Raw genomic sequence first — 14,266 nt, forward strand, 5'->3', positions numbered from 1 at the left:
TATATCTTCTCCTAGTTCTCTAGCCCTTCTACCGTGAGCTCTCTCTTTCCCTCCTCATGGTGGAATTGCTCATTCTCATGAGAATTTATTAAATAAACAACTTTTCTGTTTTTTTTACTTCGAGAGGTCTCTGAGTAATCATTTTTGGATAGGATTTCCTATCCCTCACAGAACTGAGCCAAGGAATGAAGCCCTTCTTCAATGGGGTATAAAACCCTTGCCACAAGCCACAAGCCCTCCTTCCCAAGAGGGTTTGGTAGGTGAGAGATGGGAAAAGTTATTGAATACCTCAAGTCTTCTAGAGTTGGCCCATTCTAGAGTTCTCTATTCTATTCCATCCTTCCCATTTCACTAAAGTGTGCGTGGGGGAGGGGAGAATATATGCAGCCCCTGGATTCTCAACAGAGGCTTTGTCCATCTCCCACCATTCTCCTTGTCAAGATATTTGGAGACATCCATCCTGTTTTCCAGAGCTAAAGCTCAGTGAGCAGCTCAGCATAACAATAATCCCTTGCTCTCAGCCTCTGGATGATGTCAGCCTCTGGCAAAATGTATTGCTTTGACTTACATGAATTGATGCTAAGAGAAGTGAGCAGAACCTAGAGAACATTGTACATAGCAACAAGAAGATTAGGTGATGATCAATTATGAGGGACGTGGCTCTTTTCATCTATGAGGTGACTCAAGGCAATTCCAATAAACTTGGGATGGAAAGAGACATTTGCATCTAGAGAGAGAACTATGGAGACTGAATGTGGATCAAAGCAGAGTATTTTCACCTTTTGTTGCTGGTGTTACTGTTTGAGTGCTTATTTTTCCTTGTCCTGACCTGATTTTTCTTGTGCAGCATATGGAAATATGTTTAGAAGAATTGCACAGGTTTAACTTATATCTGGCTGCTTGCTGTCTAGGGGAAGGGGAAGTGGGGAGAGGGAGAAAAAATTGAAATACAAGATTTTGCAAGGGTGAATGTTGGAAACTATCTTTGCATGTAATAGGAAAAATAAAATGCGATTAAAAAAAAGGTATTGTTTTGACCAAGTGTTCACTGAGGGATTTGTAATTTTCATATTAATTAATAATTTTTTAGATTGTTGGAGCTCCCCTGTTTCCCAGGAGATTCTGACATGAGAGCTTCTCCTGTTTTTTCCCTTATGATTTGATTTTTCTTGTGCGGCATGTCAAATATGGAAATATGTTTAGAAAAATTGCACAGATTTAACACGTATCTGGAGAGGGGGATGGAGGGAGAAAAATTTGGAACACAAGATTTTGCAAGGGTGAATGTTGAAAACTATCTTTGAATATATTGGGGAAAATAAAATACTATTTCAAAAAAAAGTATTGTTTTGACCAGATGTTCACTGATTTGTAATTTTCATATTAACTAATAATTATTTAGATTTGTTGGAACTCCCATATTTCCCAGGAGATTTTGACATGAGAGCTTCTGGGGTTTTTTTCCCTTTTGATTTGATTTTTCTTGTGCAGCATGTCAAATATGGAAATATGTTTAGAAGAATTGTACATGTTTAAACTATATGTGGTTGCTTGCTGTCTAGGGGAAGGAGAGGGGGAGAGAGGAAGAAAAATTTGGAACACAAGATTTTGCAAGGATGAATGTTGAAAATTATCTTTGAATATATTTGGAAAAACAAAATATTATTTCAAAGTGTTGTTTTGACCAGGTGTTCACTGAGGGATTCGTAATTTTCATATTAATAAAAAATTATTTAGATTTGTTGGAGCTCCCCTATTTCCCAAGAGATTCTGACACGAGAGCTGGAGCTACAGCTGATGCACTGCAGTAGAAAGTGATCAATCACCTCTCCTGACATTTCTTGTCAATTCTTGTGCTCGTGTTTCCTGAGAGCCTCTGAGATTGCTTCCAGCCCTAAATCTACCATTGCTACAACATTGCCGAGAACATGCCCGAGCTTTTGGTCAAAGATCTCTAAGGAGGTAAAGTTCATCACTTCCTAAGACAGCCCATTCCCCTTTTGTGACAGTTCTGGTTATTCTTCTAACAAGCCAGTTCTCTTCTCTGCAGCTTTCATTCCTGGTTCTTCCCCTGAGACCATATGTTATGAGCCAGATACTGTTCTAAGTATTTTACAAATATTATCTCATTTGATCTTTACAATAAGATAAGTGCCATTTAAGGTGCCATTATTATATAATTGAAGAAGTGACTTGCCCAAGATCTGCCAGCACTGATCTCTAAGGATTATTGTGAAAACTAAAGGAGAGAACATATTTATGTCTATATGTGTATATATGCATATGTATATAATATATAAACTATATTATAAAAATATAACTAAATAAGCTTTAAGCACTATTAACTAAATGTTAGTTCTTTTGGAGAGCATGGGAGAATTTGGTAGGCACTTAAAAGAGGTACAAAGTCCTCTGAAAGAGCCAAGGATCTTTCTGACCTGAGGTCAGGAAAAGAAGAAAGGCTTTAGGGAGGTTGTTTGGAAGGATCTTTGAAAATTCTTCCAGCCCCAGGGAAGAATGAGAGTAACAGCAGAGAAGGAAGTCCAGTAAGCCCAGTGTTGCTAGGGTGTTTTATGGTGTGAGAAGGGGATTGTATATGGATTTTGATTTATCTGTGCTCCTTCCCCCTATGCTGACAATCAACAGCTGGACTGTAAATAAAATGTTTAGTAACAATGCAGGGTTGTCGTGTCTTTATGACTCAGTTTCCCTATCTATAAAATTTGGGATCTATTTCAGTTCTTGATCCAAAAATCCCATGAAAACTCAATGTCTTTCCATATACTAGCTCTGAGAGTGGAAAGAAGGCACGAAAAAGACGCTAGCTAGATTCTTCCTTTTCCTCTGGAACCTTGGACAGTGACATCTGCTTGTACCCAAGATAGCTTGCCAAAGTGTCGGGGGCGGGGGGGTTGGGTAAAGCTTGGAGGGAGGGAAGAGGAGACTGCCCTAGGAATGCCATTTCTGGTATGCCATTTACTAAGATACCACCCACATCAGAGGGTTGTCTCAGAAAGGCAAGGACAGGGCAGGGTGACATGCTTAGAAAGAATTACTTCTCGGAAACACAGCTTCTTGTCAGACTAGCCTCACTAAAAATAACCTGACATGCACTTATGACTTGAGTCATGCAGCATCATCAGGAGAATGTTGCCTTTTGTATACCAAATTCCAACTCAAAATGGTTCACTATCGCATTTTTCATCAATGGGAGTTTAGGTGGCTTGAGTGTTGGACTTAGAATCGGGAAGATCTGAGTTCAAATTCTGCCTCAGGCTTTTATTAACTGTGGGACACTGAGCAAGCCATTTCACTGTTTCTGCTTCAGATTCCTCTTCTGTGAAATGGATAAAATAATAGCACTAAATACTTGGGGTTGTTGTGGATCAAATAACATTTTGCAAACTTTAAAGTATCAAGTAAATACTAATCATTATCTTTCTCTTCCTCCTCATCTCCCAAAGCCCTGAAATCTAAAGATCAAGGAACGTTTCTGATGGTTATACTATAGATTCAATCATTATTAGAAAAACATTTTAAAAAAAACATTAAATTCCACTAAAGGACTTTGGATATTTAGCCCGGAGATGACAATAAAGCTCAGGAAGACATGGCAATTATCTTCTGGTATCTGAGGGATTAGTCTTGCTTCAGAGAGCAGAACCAGAAGGAATGGCTAAGAGTTGCAGTGAGGTAGATTTAGGTTTGATAACAGGAAAATCTTTTTAACAATTAGAGTTGTCTGAATATGGAACAGACTGACTCAGGTCTTCAACTAGAATCTAGAGGATGGCTTTTTAGAGTTCATATAAATGGAGACTTCTTTTATTCAAGTATGGTTAAATTAGCTGGTCTCTGAGGCCCCTTACACATTTCAGATTTTGTGGCTCTGCGATGCAAACAAGCTCAGTGTACCTAACTGAACCTGGTCATTGTGTTCCCTGAGAAACAGAGATAGGGCAGGATGAGTCCAAAGCTCGTTATGACCAGGATTAAGAAAAGTCAAACAATTAAATATTTAGATAATCTATAGAGCATGTAACAATATGCTAGTATGTGTGTACGTAATGACTACATGGTACCTCCTCTCAGGAGACTTTACAGTTTAAAAGGTAGGAAAGTCCACACGAAGGTAGGCAGCCATTCCAAGATTGTATTGAGTGATGGAAAGACCTTGAATGGTTAATTTTGGATCATGGCTCATAGCAATCAAGGAGAGCTTCCTGAAAGAGGGGCGTTATAAAAGGAATTTTGGTTCATCTGTAGGTTAGAATAAATGGTTTCTGAGGTACCTTCCAAATCTGAGATTTTGTGATTTGGGTTGCTGTGTGAAAGGTTCTAGCTTTCCAAATTCCAAGCAACTGCTCCTTTTTTTTTTTTAAGTTTTTTTTTCTATTTTCAAAACATATGCATAGTTTTCAACATTCACCCTTGCAAAACTTTGTGTTCCAATCAAGTGTTTTAACCACATCTCTGGTTAATTATCTTTCTCAATTTGTATTCCACCTTAAATAGACAGTGCTTTGCATACAGGAGGTGATTAATAAGTGCCTACTGAATTAAAGAGGCATTGTGAAATGGTGGACTTGGAGTCAGGAAAACCTGGGTTCAGATTTCACCTCAAACACTCACTAGCTGTGTGACCCTGTTCAAGTCACTTTATCTGTCTGCTTCAGTTTCCTGATGTATAAAATGAACATATTGGACTCACTGGATTCTCTATTTCACTCTAAATCTATAAGATTAGGAAACGCTAGTGTCTAGTACAGTGTCCGACAGTTTTATGTTGATTTTACCTTGTTAGTCTTTGACGAGAAATGGGGGTCCTAAGTTCTGTTGCTTGCCTGCAGCAGCTGAAGTAAGGTAGAGAAGCATCTAGGAGACAATATGTACCACAAAGCCCTCTCCACAATAGCCCACCCCATTGACTCTTTTTTTCTGGCAAGGCTAGAGTTGTGTACAAACTCCAGACTTCTGACTACCACATGGCAGTGGAATGATGATGCTGACCTTCTCTAAGTTAATAATCATCCCCATCAGCACCTTACACGAGGGAAAGGTGATGGAAAAATAAGACTATGGACTGATGAGTGGGAGATAGCAACTTCAGGAACATATTCTCCGGTGTTGATATGTGGGGGCAGAATGCTTGGGATGTTTTTCTCATGGGGTGTATCTCACATTCTATCCTTGGTCCTGATTTCATAGTCTAGGGGAAAAAACAACTCCCAAACCCCCTTCTCTGCTTTACCCAACTGCTTGGAAGTAGGGCCACAGTTGAGAGTCCACCTTCAGGAGGAGGAATCTGCATTGAGTGAGAAAGGGTATAAAACTGCCCCCAAGCAACCATGCTAGTTTGTGTCAGCTGGAACTCTTTCTCTTGATCGAAGGTTGCCTGCAATTTCCTTCTTTCCTGTCCTTATTTGGACCTCACTAGCATCTGAGCAGCAAGCTTGGGGAGAGATGAGTACTGGCTAGCCATCCTGTTTTCCTAAATTGTTTCCACGACGAGGAAGCAAAGAATCCCTAGGCATCTTTGTGAGATAATCAAGGATTTTTTTGGGTTCCTCTCACACCTTCAAAGTGTGAAACCTCTCGAGTCCAATCAACAAGAATGTGACTCTTGCAGCCTAGGGTTCCTGAGGCTGTGACAACCGTTGAAGTGCAGAAGCCACCTCTACAATGGGGTTGTGACAGTCTGCACCGGACTGATAACTTTAAAAGGACATCTTCTGTTGGCTCCTCGCTCCGGTTCTTTATCACTACAAGTGACAGAATGGGGAGGGGTACGTCCCTTGGGCGGTCTCAGGGTGCCAGAGTGGGATATAAAAAGGCAAAGAGGCAGACTGGGAGGCATAAGAGAACAGGGCCAGAAGACCAAGAGCAGAGAGGAGAGAGAAGAGACAGCGTTTGGCTGACTGAGACTGACGACCAATCACAGCATGGGCTCCTTCACTACCATCTCCATCAGCATCCTCCTCCTTTTGACTTTGCAGCTTCAAGGTCGAACCAAAGCCAATCCTGTGTCCAATAATGACCTAGTGGATTTAAAGGTAGGACCAGAGATTTGGCAGGGACAATAGCAACCAGGGGAGGTAATTTGGTACGATGCCGATTTTTTGGTCACTTTCCCTCAATGTAAAGAACTCAAACTCCTTCTCTCTTTGTCCTTTTTATTTGTAGAATTTGTTGGACCGCCTGGAGGACAAGATACCTTTAGAAGATGAGGTCATGCCCTCACAAGGACTTAATGAGCAGAATGAGGAGGCTGGGGAAGCACTTAACCCCGTCTCTTCCTGGAGTGGGGAAGTCAGCCCAGCCCAGCGGGAGGGAGTCTTCAACCGGGGCACTTGGGAGCAATCTGACAGATCTGCCCTCCTGAAGAATAAGCTTCGGGCACTCTTGACTTCCCCTCGTAGTCTGAGGAGATCCTCCAGCTGCTTTGGGGGCCGGATTGACAGAATAGGAGCCCAAAGTGGACTTGGCTGCAACAGTTTTAGGGTAAGGAGCTGTGCGAATGGGATAGGAAGAAGAAAGACATATGGCTATTTTAAAATTCAAGCTGAGATAGAGGGGCTCCCTACTAAGTGAAATTCTCATAGATGCAGGAACTAGGTTCTTTTTCCCTTTGAAATATATGATTTTTGCCTTTGGGACTATCTGTAGCTACAGTATGTTAAGGAAGGTGTAAAATCATCCTTGATTCTCCAAGGAGATAAGTATCACCAGTGATACTAAAGAATCAAAACTTTCATAGGAGCAAATTGTTCTGTAATATGAATGGACGTAAATTTATTTTCTTTTATAGAGCTATGTGACTGAAGGGTCAAATAGAATGGGTTGTTGTCGGTGGTGGTCCTTCGTTTTTTAAAAGGATTAATGACATTGTGATGTTGGGGTTAAAATAGTGGATGAAGGGTGATGTCTTAACTTGCTTGTGAATTGGATTTAAATGAGGTGGAGTTGCCCATAAAATAGATGAGAATTTATTTAATGGCCCTTTATAGTTTCAACTGTCTCAGAAAGCCCAGCCAGGGGATCAAGGACAGTCTTTGTTCTTTGTCCATTTTGTACCTGCCATCAGTTCCAACTTCATGCTACCTTCTCTGAGTCAATCTAGCTGAAATACTGCTAACGAAACATCTGTCTTCTCTTTGTAGTTCTGAAGATAATGTACAAAGAGGAAAACGTGCTGGACCCAGTCAGAGCCACAGAAGCTTCAAATCCTTTGGGACTTTGCTTTATTTTGTCCATTTGTTGTCAGCCAACTGGACTTTGAATGTGCTCCTGGTTCAAACTACAGCTTTCTTTTGCCATTTCACAAATATAATTTTGAATGTAGACAAAATGCTGTAATGGTGGCTTTTGCCTCTATATTAAATCTGAGTTTAAATCCTAAGCAGTTCAAAGATGAATAAACTTCAGCACCATGGACAGAAACAGTCACTGGCTGGTGTGGTTTTTTCTTTCCCCGGGGGAAAGCGTGGGGAATTCAGGTCTATTCCAACTAGTCTTGTTTAGATAGCAAAATCTTCTCTTTCTTAAAATAAGTAAACAATTAAGCCAAAGGGTCTTCCCTCATCATATCTACAAAAGCAAAGAAAAATATGGCCATTTGTTTAGACTGATTAAAAAGCAGTTTTTCTCCTGTTGTGGCTAATGTTGATCTTCGTATGGTTTTCCCCTTTCTGTGTAATTCTTCTTTTTCCATTTTTATTATTTCCCTTTACATAGAAGTGTCATAAGCTCCTAATGAGGCAATGACGGGAGCTAAATAAACATCAGGCATACTTCGTGGACTCTGGGGCTGGTCTAGCTTGGCACTATTTTCAGTTAGTGGGTAGAACTAGAATTGAGGGCAGAATCAAAAACGTGTTTCATTTGGGTGCTCTGATCAAGTGCAAAATGAGAAAGGCTTACTAACTTCTTGGCTGGAGACCAGGGTTGGCTCCCTTGTACTTAAATATGGAAATTTGGAGAGAGAAAAAAGACAAAGAATACTGCAATCATTGGTCTCAGTGCTGGAAGGAAGTGAAAAGGGATAGTGAGCTATCCTACCCACTTCATCAGAGACAGCAGGTGGAAGATGATGAGCACTTAGGACTAAGAGAGCCAGGAGCAGAGGTTGCTGTTAGGAACGCGGCCCTTTCTTTCAACTCATTATTGACCTTGTCTAGGAATAGCTGGAAGCTTGATGATACCCAAAAGGGAAAAGCCCCACCACATCTCTTTGGCACAAAGTAGAAAAAGGTTTGCCCTGTAAGTAAGGGAGGCAGTAAAGGGGACAAAGCCCTTGGATAGCGTTCCAGAGACGGAGGGATTTCCATCCTTGTCGTGGATGATGTGGGCAAGCACATACCTTAGAAGTCACCCGGGTAACTGCTTTCCTGACCTTAGGGAAGGGGCAAAGCGTCCCCTATGAAATGAGGTGGTGAGGCACCACGGTCCCTAATGTCCTTTCCAGCACTCTATTCTCCGACTGTTTCCTAATGTCTCTTGCTGTTCTGATTTTTCATCTTAGGTAACAGACTGTTAGTTCGGAAGGCTGTAACCTTCCTCATGATCGTTTGTCCAGTTTTCCAAAAGCCAATGAGATGGCAGACCAATATGCTCATCTTCAAATGCACAAAGGCACTTTCATCAATGGGTCTGCCAGGACGAATCCTCCTAGGGACTAAAGAAATACAACATGCCCACTCCACTCCTACTTTCCTGTCTATAGGAATACATAGGGGAAATTCCTGAGTCCTTCTTGCAACATTCTTCAGGGATCCTGACACAGAAAGTAATAGATAAGAGGGGCTGACCAAGAGGGACACATGCAAATACATTGCAGGATATTTTCTGTAACTGTGGGACAGTATCTTAGTATTTTTTTCTGACGTTGTTAACATGTCCCACACTTCATTGTCCCCATGGTAAGAAACTGGAAGTGACCAGAAGCTACAAAACATCAGAATGCTGGGGACTAAATGGGTGGCTTTTAAATGAACACAAATTGATCCTCAAATATAATCTACCCTGGAGAGCTCAGGGACAGAAATCATCTGTCTGGCAGAGCATCGAGTCTAGATAATCCCACTTTATTTCACTGATTCTTTTGAGAAGGCAAATATGGGTATCGCCTCCAACAAACTGAGACCTGGGGAAGAGATTAAAAAGGCCAGACTCTCCCACTATCCCAGGGGCCATCACTAGTCATCCTGACCGAGGTCTTGCCATTGGACCCAGGTGACTGGAGAAGAGAGAGGCTGGTGACTTTGCACAGCTCTTGTTCACTTAAATCCAATTCACTTGCAAGTCCAGATATCTTCTTGATATCACTGGTTCTCTCAGAGAACCAAGGATGAAAAACAAACAAACAAAAAAACCCCCTAGATTCATAAGTTTTATGTATTGACTACAAAGAAAAAAAGATAATTAAAAAGCATCACGGGAATTAGAGTGAAGGACACAGACAATTTTATTCTCAGACATGTTATGGTTACAATGAAGATTTCCAAGTGCCAAAAGTTCAAATAAAAATATTTTTGTACAAATTAAAAAAAATACTATATATACACAATGGAATTAGCTTACATTATTTTATAAACAGTGCAAACAGAAAAAAAAATGTTCCCATTGAAATGACTGTTGCAAGGCAATACTAATACTGCACATGAACACTGCACAGGTTCTTAGGAGGGGCCCCAGAAACCCTTTCCTTAGGACCGTCCCATCACTGGGTGCACATCGTTGCTCGGGTCTGCATCAGAACAGCATCAGAGAGCAATATCCGCAAACACAATTTCATCTAGCTATCAGCTCTACACCAGAAACTGTTAGTTAAAATAAACAAGTGATCTGATTACCTAATCAGCTGATGACCTCATCAGCCAGGGAGTGTGGCTTCTTCATTTGTCCTCCTTCCACATTCAGGGAGAGAAAACCTTGGCTGTGGGGAATCCTGGCATCACGTTGTCAGGGAGAAAAGCCAAAAAAAAAAAAAAAAAAAAAAAAATCATCTTACACTGTGGTGCTTAAGGTGCCAGCCCAGGAGGTTGTCTTGAGAATGTAAAACGCTGGTTTCTTCCACAGATGCTTGAGGGTGACTCAAAGCCTGAGATTCACATTCTCTCTTTTGTAGATGGAGAAGCTATTGCCTTCAGGCTTTCCAGAAGGGGGTGATACACAGACAGAGTGAGGAAAAGGAGCATAGGGCCCCAGGGAGCTTGGGGCCCTCACGAAGAACGATCTGGGATGCTCCAGTCTTGGTCAGCTCAGACGCCACTGGGTTTGCCTTGTAGGCCACAGTGACAGCAGAAAAACCTTTCCTGGGGGTGTCATCCCCTAATCTGAGAGGCTGTGCACTGGGGTGGAAAATGCCAGCATTGCTGCCCTGAAGTAGCCTCGGGGCAAGGCCAGATGGATTTGCTGTGCAGATGAGAAGGCAGACCACAAAGGGGAACCTGTTGCTTTCAGTGTGAGAGGTAGACGGGAAGGAAAAACACGAGGGCTTAGATCCCTGTTCAATGGAGAATAATTCTCCTGGTCTGTGCAGTCTTTGTAGTGCAATAGATTTTCAAAACTCTTGGTCAATCGTAATGAGATTTTTTAAAAAGGAAAAAAAGGAAAAAAGGAAATGAAAACTAGCATCTGGACTCTTTCACAAGTTAAAATGTTGGTCACCACAGCAGTTAATCGATTTCACAATCAGACACAGATACCCAATTCAAAGGGATCTGGCATTTTGGTCTTAGAAATTTCCTGGATAATGGGGAATTTTTTCTCCATCCAGAAAAACTAAGTAATTTAGAAACAAGTTACAGTAATTTTGGTCAAAGTGATAAAGAACCTTGGGCAAACTGAATCCAAGTCAGATCCGCAAGATTCACAAGAGCACCTTGCTCTTTAGGGAAATTCACTTTCAGATGTGCTGATTTTAAGAAACGAACTACCAGCCGGGACTGATGCCACTTCCCAAATCGGAGCCGTGTCTGACCATCTGGACATCAGGCCAGGCCTTTGCAGCAGTGATAGAGGGAAACAGGAGCCCAAGCAAGTGCCCAGATCACTTTCAAGGGAGGAGGAAAAAACTAAAAGCGCATAGGATGCCATTCATGATATCTTGGGTCAAAGGGGATGTAAGCATCACGTGGGCGGCCAGCTCAGAGGAGACAGCTGGAAGGAGCAGTGGAAGGACCGGGAGGCCCCATCCACCAACGCCTGACCAGCTGGTGTCCTGCTTGGAGAAGAAGCTGCTCCAGCAGAAGTGGAGTGAGTGACTAACGGCTACCAGAGATGAGGTGAGGCTACCTGCTGTGTGCGGTGCTTTTAATCCAAAGCCTGGAGGAGAAGCTACAGACTGTGCGCTATCAGGGAGGGAGAGAAGTCCAGGGGACTCCTAGCTACCTGTGCTGCTGGCAGAACAACTCGGGGCAACGTGAGGAGCACAAAGCCTTCGTGAGCACATCAGCCCCGGGGTCAAAGGAGGAAGGGGAGGGCCCCTCGCCATAGCTCAGATCTCATCTTTTCCCCTCACTCAGCACAAGCCCAGCAGGGTCAGCAGCTTAAGCCCTCGTCCATCGAGTTTCTGCCATCATGTAAAAATCCTACACAATTTCAGACCCACGGGTGCCCTGCTCTCCTGGACAACTTTGAATGATGTGAAATGCCTTTGGGCTGCTTCCCCCAGAAACTGGATGGAGCTAAAGATGCTTTTGCTTAGTTATCTTCGGAGAAGAAAAGGGGCTGGGAGCATCCTATCTACTCACTTCACATCGGCAGGGCAAGTCTAAGCTGTAAGGGGCCCAAAGGCAACTGGAAACATGGAGAGTGGAGGGGAGCTGGGAGACAGATGCACAGGGAGCAGCTCTGCCCGATGGGGACTCCCTGCGGGGGTGTGCATCTGTGACATCCTCACCGAGACTCCTTTCGTAACGCCAGGACTCCTGTTCTAATTCCTGCCTTTCTGGAACGTCCTAGCAGCACACACAAGGCCAGGGGCCACTGTCAGAGTACTCCCTGGCTCCAAGAAAGCATGAAAGTGGTCTCACAAACGAAAGAGCAGAAGACTAAGCTAAGAATCACACACTAAGAAGGAATCTCCATCAGGTTCTCGCTTCCTCACAGCAGTAATTCGCTTCATTTTACAGTTGGCAGTGCTGCCGAAGCCAAAATCCCCTTTCCTCAACTAAGGCATCAGCTGCAGCAGGAAAGCAGCGATGGAGGAGGAGCGCCCGGGATAAAATGCTGAGCTTCCTCTGTAGTGGGGAGGACAGCGCTCAGGAGGGAGCACTTTAAACCTCTGGTCCCCAGGGAGAGCTGAAGAGCCCGGGGCCAGTGCCAACATCTGATGACAAGGAGGAGAGTGAGAGGGGAAGGAGATAGCAGCCAGGGAAGTCTCTCTGCCAGGCAGCATTTCTGCTGTGAACTAAAACCCCTCACCTCTCTGACCAGTGAAATGACTGACAAGCCCAGCTTTGTGTGTACATGGGTAAAACCAACTGGTGAATCCTCCATGCTGGGAGAGCTGAGGTCCAAGGCAAAATGTAAATGAGTCACCCTGAGGCTCACCCCAGGGGAGGATGGGCTGCCTTGTAACTGGAGTTCGAGTTGGTGGAGGTCAGATGGTCTGATAGTGCTGTCTTAGTCTTCCTTGGAGAAATTCATACGTCAAGTTGTGCCTTGTAATAATCCCAACAATCTGGGTGGGAACAAAAAAAAGCCCAAGAGTTATTTGAGGAATTCACAGATAAGATGGATAAAAATGACAAGAATTCGCTCTGCGGAGTAACCTGGGGAACAGAAAGCTGCTGCTGCTGCTGCTGCTGCTAATAATATTACTACTAATGATAGCCCGAATACTTGTTTTGCATTTCACAGCCTCCAAATAGCATCATCTCATTTGATCCCCAACCCCCTGAGATAACTCATTGCTTGTTTATGATAATGATACCAGTCTGAAGAAATACTCATTTCATGTTGATCAAGACTGCACCTATATCCAAACCATCTGGGGGCTGATGGGGGAGGAGGCAGAAAATTTGGAACTCAAAACAATTTTTAAAAACTGTTTTAATTCATAAATAAATAAATAGTTAAATAATTAAAAACAAAAACAAAACATCACAGGGATAGCTAGGCGGTACAGTGGATACAGCACCAACCCTGCAGTCAGGAGGACCTGAGTTCAAATCTGGCCTCAGGCATGTAAAACTTTTTAGCTGTGTGACTCTGGGCAAGTCACTTAATCACCTCAGCAAAAAACAAACAAACAAACAAACAAAACAAAACAAAAACCCAAAACAAAAACAAACCCATCACAAAAAAAGAATAATTTAATTCAGAAAATACCCAGTTTCTAGAAAAGAAATAAAAAATAAGCCTGTAATCTCTTGGTCACTCCAGTAGATGCTTAATCAGCATTTATTTATTGAGTGAGGAGATTTCCAAGAGCTCAACTGGCAGCTAGGACCGACATGCCTCCATGGGACACCGGCCTCACTCACGCCAGTCTTTATCCCTGCAGTTCTGGGGCCAGCTTGATCTTCCTCTTCCTAGCACCTCACCCATGCAAGACCAGCTGTCAGACAGCCAGCAACAAGGACAGGACGGTGCATCTCTAAGAAACCCGAGAGCATGTAGAGGAAATCCTCCCACTCACATGGACAAGCAGGCAGGGGACAGGCTTGGGACAAGGAGAAGACTAAGTGACAAGCCGAGGCTGAAAGAAGCAGCAATAGAGGCCCAGAGCGGCCCTGGAGAGCCGAGGCTCGGGGAGCGGCTGCTGCTGGTGGGGAGCTGGGGACGCCTGCTGGCCGGCCCGGGAAGGCTGACTGAAGCGCCCCCAGCCCAGACAGACAGAGCTTTGCCCCCATCACTGACCTGGCCCGGCAGTCTTCAGTGGCTCCAGCGCCCACTGCCTGCCAAGGGAGGTTCCCACACCCGGGCCCCGCCCGTGTCGGTGTCCCTCCGCTCACTGCCCAACCACGCTGCCCTCGGGCTCGGGGAGATGCAGTGCTCTCCTATCAGTCCTGGGGCAAAACCAGGGGCCGCCTGCACTCACTGCTCTAAATGCTGTTTCAGTCGGTTTGTATCCCCTGTGTCCAGCAAAAGGCCCCGCCTGGGGTAAAACCTCCAGAAACACATGCTGACCTCTCAATGCACCAGGGCCCTGCTCCTGCCCCGGCCCTGCCTTCTTTGCCTTAGGGATTATGACTCCCAGACCAGACCCTGCAAGAGAGTCAGCAGTGACTTCCGAACAAGCCTGTGTCGGACCATTGGC

The 14,266-nt window shown here is 43.8% G+C and overlaps 2 protein-coding genes across 3 annotated transcripts in view; one reads left to right on the plus strand and one right to left on the minus strand.

Annotated features, from left to right (window-relative positions):
* Window positions 1-5,858: 5,858 nt before the first annotated feature.
* On the plus strand, window positions 5,859-7,440 carry NPPA (natriuretic peptide A). Its single transcript, XM_031957295.1, has 3 exons — window positions 5,859-6,053; window positions 6,184-6,501; window positions 7,161-7,440. The coding sequence occupies exons 1-3, from the start codon at window positions 5,943-5,945 to the stop codon at window positions 7,164-7,166; spliced, it is 435 nt and encodes a 144-aa protein (XP_031813155.1). The 5' UTR covers window positions 5,859-5,942; the 3' UTR covers window positions 7,167-7,440.
* A 1,999-nt stretch (window positions 7,441-9,439) lies between these two features.
* Window positions 9,440-14,266, minus strand: part of CLCN6 (chloride voltage-gated channel 6) — a 33,024-nt gene continuing 28,197 nt past the window's right edge. Inside the window, exons 23-24 of one of the 2 annotated variants that reach the window (XM_031962853.1) lie at window positions 12,556-12,685; window positions 9,440-9,946 (exon numbers count right to left, since the gene is read on the minus strand). In XM_031962853.1, the coding sequence (XP_031818713.1) occupies window positions 12,605-12,685 (81 nt within the window). In that variant the 3' untranslated portion in view covers window positions 9,440-9,946; window positions 12,556-12,604. Of the gene's footprint in view, window positions 12,686-14,266 lie in introns of both variants that reach the window. The other variant, XM_031962852.1, reaches the window with a different exon arrangement.

The sequence above is a fragment of the Sarcophilus harrisii genome, chromosome 3 (assembly GCF_902635505.1).
Source record: "Sarcophilus harrisii chromosome 3, mSarHar1.11, whole genome shotgun sequence".
NCBI lineage: Eukaryota > Metazoa > Chordata > Mammalia > Dasyuromorphia > Dasyuridae > Sarcophilus > Sarcophilus harrisii.

Excerpts from the sequence above, each read along its gene's own strand:
- NPPA (XM_031957295.1), top strand. The coding sequence starts at position 5,943 with ATGGGCTCCTTCACTACCATCTCCATCAGCATCCTCCTCCTTTTGACT. Across the intron at positions 6,054-6,183 it reads ATGACCTAGTGGATTTAAAG|AATTTGTTGGACCGCCTGGA; the intron begins GTAGGACCAGAG and ends TTTTATTTGTAG.